Source organism: Teleopsis dalmanni, chromosome 2, assembly GCF_002237135.1.
Source record: "Teleopsis dalmanni isolate 2A chromosome 2, ASM223713v2, whole genome shotgun sequence".
Taxonomy (NCBI): Eukaryota; Metazoa; Arthropoda; class Insecta; order Diptera; family Diopsidae; genus Teleopsis; species Teleopsis dalmanni.
This window is the reverse complement of record NC_051847.1, coordinates 10,847,669-10,856,650: the sequence shown is the minus strand read 5'-3', so window position 1 is coordinate 10,856,650 and position 8,982 is coordinate 10,847,669. Positions and strand designations below refer to the sequence as shown.

At 27.9% G+C, this 8,982-nt stretch overlaps 1 protein-coding gene across 1 annotated transcript; it reads left to right on the top strand.

Moving 5' to 3' along the window:
- Positions 1-4,077: 4,077 nt before the first annotated feature.
- LOC119673930 lies at positions 4,078-8,422 on the top strand. The gene is made up of 4 exons (XM_038085047.1): positions 4,078-4,154; positions 5,363-5,826; positions 6,930-7,379; positions 8,353-8,422. The coding sequence occupies exons 2-4, from the start codon at positions 5,672-5,674 to the stop codon at positions 8,420-8,422; spliced, it is 675 nt and encodes a 224-aa protein (XP_037940975.1). The 5' UTR covers positions 4,078-4,154; positions 5,363-5,671.
- The last annotated feature ends 560 nt before the right edge of the window (positions 8,423-8,982 follow it).

The following is an 8,982-nucleotide window of genomic DNA, read 5'->3' as shown; positions in this document are numbered from 1 at the left end:
TTTTTTTAAAGGTTTTCATATCATTTTTATATATTTCTCGTTACGGTTTGTGATTTTTTTCATATTAATATAAATTTACTCGATTAATTTCCATAAAATACTCCCTAATAACGCGTGGCATATGTAACATATTTCCAGTGGTTCTTGTCTATACATTACTTCAATGTAGAGAAAATATCTGAAAAACCACCAAGAAAATCTAAAATTTTCAACGCAATGCCATGCTTTTTGTTGATCACTCTTCCAGAGATAAGAGTTGCATTTTAAATGAATGTAACGTATTTTCTTCTTTTTTTTTTGCTACCGACTCTGTACTTTGTATGCTATTTACTAAATTTAGCTTGATTAAGGCAAGTACTGTATATATATAGACAAAAAATTTTTTGTAAAGTTAAATACTTGCGATACTATTTAGCAAATAACAGTTTGGCAAATCTATCGATCATACAATAATGATAATAATTGAGTTAAAATCCACTCAAGTGATGGACACTCTTAAGACTCTTTTTAGACTCTTCTTAGTACACAGGAACGACAAATTGCACATCGGATTCAATTTTGATAGCAAAGCTGGAGAGTATTATCTGATATTCTGTAAGCCTATAAAAAATCACAAAACCTAAAAGACAAAATGTCATATTCAGTAGTTAAAGCCGATCGGCACAAGCTGAAAGAATCTCATCTCTGATGCATTACAGCCATGTAATGAGACGACCAGAGAATCATGCGTAGCGGTAAGTTTAGCAGATACAGGAACTAAGAAAGGATCAGCTTGAAATCCATGAAAATCAGCATGTGATACGGGAGCTTGAACGAAAAACTAACTTCAGCGCCATACGATCTGGAGATACTTATGCAAGCAGATCCGAATCGAAGTTGGAGAATACTAGCTAAAATTAAAAAGAAAGCGAATTGCAAATATATAAAGAATCGGTATAGTAATTATCTCAGAATGGTGTTTAATCATATATTTTTAAAATGTGAACGAATATTGTGGGTTAAGAAATTAATAAGTTTTCCAAAAAATACTTTTAATTGTTTTAGGAAACTTAAATAGTTGAACTATTTCGTTAGAGAATTTCTTGACTTTGATCTGCTGACATTGATGAACTATACAAGGCCATAGCGTCCAAAATATATCTAATAAGCTTATATATTCTTACATTTGTCAATTTGCACCCTTCACAAATCGAAAGTACAGCATCCCATGAAATATTCTTTCAAAATAATGATTCATTTAATTTCCACTAAATGAAAACTTTTAAATAATGTTAACAATTAAGATTTATATCCGCTTAAATTTATAGCCTTAAAATATCCAAGTTATAAAAAAATTGCTTTTAGTAACTTAGTCCTTTGCTTTGTAAACTTCGATAATTGCGTATAATTCTGTAATTGTGCAAAAACATAAAAAATATTAATTACACAACAAATGTAATAAATTCGTGTTGAATGTTCAGAAAAAGCAATTTTCATTTCTAAAAAAAGCAATTTAAATTTCTAAGAGGAAAAACTACTAAAAAACAAAAAAAAGTTTTTAAAAAATGTATAAGGGGTCACATTTAAAGACAGAAATTAAGGATAAAAAAATAAAATAATTAAAAAGTAAATAAATATTGCATGTAACGTAATACCAGCAACACCGTTGGTTATAAATATCGTATGGACATCACAATGAACTTTATTATCGTTAACTACACTCAACACTTCACATAATTTCCTCAATTTCCTTCCGCAGCACACAAAGAATATCATTCACGATCCTTTTCAAGATAATAATAAGAAATAAAGAAATTACAACAAAAAGTGGCAAATATACATTCCGCAGTTTAGATTATGAGGCACACCCTCAGAGTTCCGTAATTCTATATATTTTTTTTAATTTCAGGGTAAAAAATTTGTCCTTTTTCTTAAAGTATTTCATGCCAGTAAAACAAAGTCTGGAAAATGTACGAAGTCAACCCCGAACAATAAACCTTTTTGTAAATTTGGTAAAGAAAAAAACTATACAAAAGGATAATTTTAGAATTATGATCCTATAAGAGTTCAGATGGTAACTTATAAGCAGTTATGGAAAAATGGGTTGAATTTGCTGTGTAAACACTTAAAATCGTTTGAGAATAAAAATAAGAAGTGCCATGCTTAGCATGTCCCTAAGCCTTTTTCGCCCTTTTACGATCAAGTGCCATTGTTTCGAAAGTGTTTCTTTATTTTATAGAACGTGCGGGTTAGCCTAACTGTTTCCCTGGAATATTGCACAAAAGTAGCATTTAATTAGTTCTATTTGTTTTGATATGTGGCTTAGCATGGATTAAACGCATTTGTTCTGTTCTCATGTGATTATTCAGTTATTTTACACAAATTATTATAAATTAATTGATACAATTATTTAAATGGATTTAATTCAAAGAAATAAAATCATTTTAAAAAACAGGCCGAAAAATATATTTAAAAACAAATTATTTATTTTTAAATGTATTTATTTTTGTAGTTTCGGAAATAAAATTTTAAAGTTAAGGATATGTATTAACATAGTTACCATATGCTAGTACACCAAGGAAGAACAACATTTGAAAAAATCCTCTCTTTGTATAAATTGACAATCAAACAAAATTTAAATAATAATTAACGTCTATTTTTATCTCATTGGTAAAATAGATTATTAAATTAAGAATCTGCTTCCAATACTGCCCAGAACTGCCTACAAATACAAAAGTCCACTCCTTCCCTATCGATATATCATAGTAGGATGTAGAATCCTATAGGATTTTCACTATAAAATATTAATTCAGTAACATGTTAAGGGAAGATCAGCACCCACTTCCCCTCATTGACTATAGTCCTTTATATTAATCAATACAAAGTATATGGTTAATACATATAACTGCATATCTGGCGTAACCAGGGTTGTGCCAAAGGGAAATCTACTAGAATATTTTTTTTGACAGTGTTTTTGCAGTATATCATCTACATATTATGGGGAATGGGAAACCTATCTCCTCATATTATATACATTTATAGTTCTGGGTCCGGCAGACAGTTAAAATGTCATAGCTGTAAGCTTTATATATATAAAATAATTGTTATAAGTTTCTATGTAATAGAACAAATTTAAAACGAATAAAAATATTGTTCTGTGGTCATTGTTTGAATTTACTCTTCATAGCTTAAAAAATCAAAAAAATTGTGGAATTCTACAGAATTCTACAGAACTACAGATTATTATTAAAACACCTTTATTTGTAACGCTTATATGTATGTAATTCTTTCGCCACTAATAACTAAGATTAGGGTTGAAGCCTCCTAGAGACACAACTGTAACTCTAACTAACATGAGTAATGTTATAGCTGCACCAGCTTGAAAAATCTATTTAATTCGATAAATACTTATTATTAATAAGTACACAAATATGTTTCATACAGAAATTCATATAATTAATTAAAAAAATTAATTTATTGATAATAAAAACAAAATTTTTCTGACTACTGTCGATATAAATACTATGTATGTATGAATTTATTTATTTTCAAAATCTTAATAGAACTTTTTCCTCACTTCACGACCACTTTCTTTTTTTCAGATAAAACTACACCCAAATATCTCCAACTTTTAGAATAAACTTCAATCTCATGCATGAAACGAAAGTGAAATCAAGAAATAAACAAAAATAAATAAGAATAAAAATCCAGTTTTAAATAACATTAAGAATAATGAAAAACTTCAGAAAATACATGTTACTTTTTAAAGTAAACAAGTAAATTTCAAATATCTCCAAAGTATAGCAGAAACAAAACAAAAGCGATAAGTAAGATGTAAAAAAATCTTATTAGTGAGTATTTAAAAGGAGCAATCTAAATAACTATTATATGTATATACATATATATATATATACATACATGTAGATAAAACTGAATATTTATTTCTAATTTTTACATGTTGGAAAAAAAATTTGTTGAAAATTCTTCGGGTAGCAGTAATGGAGAAAGCCATCAAAATTAAAGTTTCAATACAAAAAATTTTATAAAAGTAATTCATTTATCAGTCTATCGGCATCTCGCTTTCGCACTTGTTATAATATATACACAGCATAAAATTGAAAACGAATGGAAAATACATTCAGAAATGTTAATTACATTAAGCTGTAATTGTAAATGTAAGATCAGAAATTTATAACATATGAACAATAACATTATATAAATGTATGAAAACAAATAAGTTGATACATATATAAATGTACTTTTGGGGACAAACAATTACTTTAAACATTTTCATTATTATTGTTAAGTAAAAATACCATTTCTTTCTTTCTGATTAGAATTTCATAGAAATAGAAAGTAAACATATACAATAAATTGTATAAAATAAAAGGAATATACGTTATTAAATAACATTTCGTTTCCATTGTGGATAACTTCTTTTTGCAATATTTCGTTTTTAATATTTCTTTTTCGTCTAAATTTCCAACTTTTATTACAATTAAAATAAAAGATAAAATATTATGTCAAATAAACTTTTCACAAAGGCTAATATGTCTTCTTGTAGTTTATAACCAGATCAATATTTAATAAATTATTAATACCAAATGTCTTTAATATAATTGTTATAGACTCCAAGAACATTAATGTACTACAATATTCTACTACATTACAAATGACGTATGATTCAAAACATAGAAAAAACTTTTTTCTACATTTTGTTGTAATGTTAACTGTTTGTTTCATTTCACTGTATGGATCACTGTTATTAACATTCGCTTATGTTAAAAATAACTTGAAAGGAATAAAATAATAAAAGCAAACAGAAAACCACCACCAAATTATAATGTACTTAAAGTATTTTTATCGTGCTATGCTTTGTGTATACATTCGAAAATTCTTATTTTTATAAATTTTGCTGTCTACAATTTTTGCTTTCATACAATGAATAATTTTTAGTTTTGGTATTGTGAACAAAATAAAAATTTGAAAATCAGTACAAAGAGAGCGTTTGTCGAGAAAGGTTGTAAATTGAGTGTGTTTGCGTGAAATATCGTACATAAAGTAATATTAAATTATTTTAATAAAATAATGTAATTCTTATATTATAAAGTTGATTCATTTATAATAAAAAGTTTATTAAAAACAAATTTTAAAATTCTATTCGATTTTTTTAACGAAAAAAAATTTTATGAAAATCATTACGATTGTGACGAAAGAGAAGATCAAAGAAAACTCTACACGACAGTGCAAGTGCATAAATACAAGCAATTGTGGTTGCTTAAACATTTATTAACAAAAACTATATAAAAACTTTAATTAAAAAATTTAAAGTGAAAATAAATAAGTATAAAATATATATTATTTACTCCGTTTTTTGGTACAGAAATTATAACTACTCTCTTGGTTATACTCTCCTGCTCCCTTGAATCCCCTTTGGTTTAGTGAAGGTGGAGCACGAAACTGTACCTCAAATTCAAAGACACTATTGGGGAAATATTTTTGGCGCGAATTTTGACATTTAATAGTGTCAAAGCAAAAGAAAATTGTAAAAAAAACTTTTTAAAGAACACTTAACAAATAACAAACCAAAATATTGCCTCAAGGTTATTCAACATCAACAATTTAATGACGCAATTCAGTATTTTGCATTTGTGAGTTAATATATTATTTATTAAAATACATTTATAAAGAAATGTCCGCTGCTCGCGTATTAAATCCAATTGTACTGTCGGAGTTCTGTAAGCTCCGACCCAGTCCATCAGCAGTCAACAATTTATCTTGTGGACGTCAACTAAATCGCATTAAACGTGACCTTTTCGGTTCAGTTAATCCTGCTGAAATAAACAAGTAAGTAAATTTTTATATATTTTTAATAAATTAACTATTATTATTTTATGAAAATTTTTCAATTCCTTATATAGATCATTCGTGTTGCTCTCGATATAACTGATCCGCAAAGGTGCGTCCACCCCAAATCGAACGATAGCGAACAAACGAACATTCGCAGGTAATAGTACCTTAAAAAGTTCGTTCATTCGCAAGCATTCGCTTTAGTGTGGATGTACCTTAAGCGTGCAATTCATATTGTATAACTAACTATATTCTATAACTATAAGATTCAACATTAGTTCTGTCAACTCCACACAAAAATTGGTCTATTTACGTACGAAGTTACCGTATTTATTAGACTATATTCAGCCATTCTAATATTATTAAGATAGAATATATTTTCGAAAATCCGTGAAATATATTGGAAAATTAACTATTTGATCGAAAATAAATGACTTTAATATAAATATATTTATATCTTCTGAATAAGACTGATTATTAATAAGTAGGTGCTAAAAGAGAAGAAAGCTAACAAATTGTATCCTTTTTAGTTAGAAAGGACAAAGTAAATATAAAAATTGTAACAATATTGTTAAATAATATTAAGCGAAACATTTATAAACATAAGTTCTATTATATATGCTAATTCAAAACACCCGTTACGGCTTTCAGTTACAGCACTTCTCTCAAAGTGCCTCTGATAGATGTGCCCAATCTCCAAGATCAAATATGGTTAGTGCCTCATCAATCTTAGCATTCCACCGAAAACTCGTTGATCCCTATGTGGGTTCATTCCACTGTCCCTTTGAACACGATTTTCTCTGAAGCATCAACTTCAATCCTCACTATCAGTTTTCTGAATAATACGTATATTAATGTTGTAATCAAGCTTCTACAACTCATAGTTTTTTCGGATACGGTAGATGTCGTCCACCTAACTTGTAATTACATTAATTATAAAATTAAAATCTTAAAAGAATTGTAGGATCATTGCAATTAAATATAATTAATAATAATAAATTCAGTAAATAATAAAATCATTATGTTTGCATATACTCTATTGCACTGTTGATAGTTCTATAATCTCATTTCAATTTCATTTCGTATGATTCACTTTTCAGATATGCATCAGATGAACTTGAAAAGAATCACGAAAAAGCTGCCAAAAAATGGGGTTTTGATTTTCGGAATGGAATGCCAATAAAATGTAATTCGCACTTCGTATGGGAACGTGTGACTTTCCAAGAGGCAACAAACTCACCCGAAATGTATACACTTACACGTGCGGCACATGTACGTCCAGTGACAACACCACCAACTCCTATCGATTTGTTAATAGATGAACGTGCTGAACGTGAAAATTTCATCAGCTCTGCAACAGATACGGATTCATGTGATGAATCACAGGACGAAGCAACAGTAACATTTAAGGTTCCAACTATAGTTGGCCATAGCAATAAAACTACAAAAATTACATTGCCTAGCAGTAAACCTAATTTGCGTAAACGTCAACCGAAGATAACAGGTAAGATATATAATTATTTACACATATCACAAAATAAGAACTTATTGTATATTATCTATAAGATTCTACATATATTGTATGCTTACATATGTTTGTATATATATGTCTGTATATAAACATTTATATGAATTTAATACATCTTATTACTAAAATTGTGTTAACTAAGTTCAGTCATCCTGGAAAAGTTCATTGACAGATCCAGATCGCTGTTGATTTTCTTACGTTATAAAGTATAAAATTAATTTTAAATACAATTTTCAAATTATATATGTTAACATATGCCACAGCATATATTTTTGACGGTTTTGAACAGCAAAATAACGTTAAAAATCAAAAAGTCTTAGCAATTTAAATGGTATGCAAAACAGGGTGCAGAAGCACGTCTATGTACACTTAATAAATGTACTATTCAGGAAATGAAATGAACGTTATAAAAAACTTATGGGAAAATGTTGTGCTCAATCAAACGCAACAAAATTAATTCTCACGTTTTTTTATATTCTAAATATATGCTATATTTCAAAATATGTGGGTTTTATTATATATTCTTTACCTCAATGCAAGTGTCTATGGAATATTGCATTCGTAAAAGTTTTTTATATTTCAAATTTCTGCTTCAATAATCAATTATGGGAAATGGAATTGTTAAGTATAGCAGAGTGGTTGCTAAAATATTAACGTAGTTTGATTTTTGTTAAAATACATATTAGAATATGAGATAATAAAACTATTTATTATTAAAATTTTAATATTATAAGGTTATTAAGAAGTCAAGTAAAAAGGTACTTAATATTTGCAACTTGCGAATAATAAATTTTGATATAATACTATATGATACAGAGCAATTCGTCTTTTATTGCCCAGTATTTGGAAGAACTGGCTTGAGATTGTTTTGTTATAGTGTGAAAGCATAAAAATGCTCTCTCTCTCTTTCATTCTCTACCCGATCTTCTTAGATTCATTAAGGAAACTTAGAAATTCAAGTTAGAGTAACATATTCTATCTTTAAACTTTTTTAGGTTCAGACCTAATGATCAACTAGCTGAGTGCATTAAGAAAAAAGCAATTGAAGTGTACTTCTTCTTGTAATCCGTATAGTTTTGTTTGATGTTCCATCGGTTCCTGGTTAGCTTAGCAAGCGGTCACTGCAACTCGAATTAAGCTTCCAAAAGATTTTAAACAATTCTGTCAAAGGACTAGTTCTGATCAAAATTATTAGTTGATGTTATGATCATTTGAAAAAGATTAGAATAGAATTATTTTTGTTATGTGGATAATGCGAACCTAAGGTTTTCGTGGTATTTTATTATAATTTAATACAATTAAATGTAAATCATTTTTAAAGCAAGTATTCCTTTTTTTATTTATTCACCTTTTGGTACTTTTACAGTAGCAAAATAATTCAGGAGTATCCAATTTCTATACTTAATTTAAGAATAAATAATTATAAATCGGTTTTTATGTGTCATTTTATATATTTAATTAACCTTACTACATATTTACATTGATCAAAATTCAAAATGAGTTCTTTTATTATAAAGTCTAAAGTTGAGCTTAAGGAGTCTACAACAATTTTCCACTCGTTTCTATTTTGTGCTATTGCTCTCAACTCGTTAAACACTTTGCCTGTCTCCTGCTGGACTGTCCTT

What these genes read in the sequence shown, in the direction of transcription:
- LOC119673930 (XM_038085047.1), top strand. Translation starts at nt 5,672, where the DNA reads ATGTCCGCTGCTCGCGTATTAAATCCAATTGTACTGTCGGAGTTCTGT. An exon ending in AATCCTGCTGAAATAAACAA is followed by an intron (nt 5,827 to 6,929) that starts GTAAGTAAATTT and finishes TTCACTTTTCAG; the next exon opens with ATATGCATCAGATGAACTTG. An exon ending in TCACAAAATAAGAACTTATT is followed by an intron (nt 7,380 to 8,352) that starts GTATATTATCTA and finishes AAACTTTTTTAG; the next exon opens with GTTCAGACCTAATGATCAAC.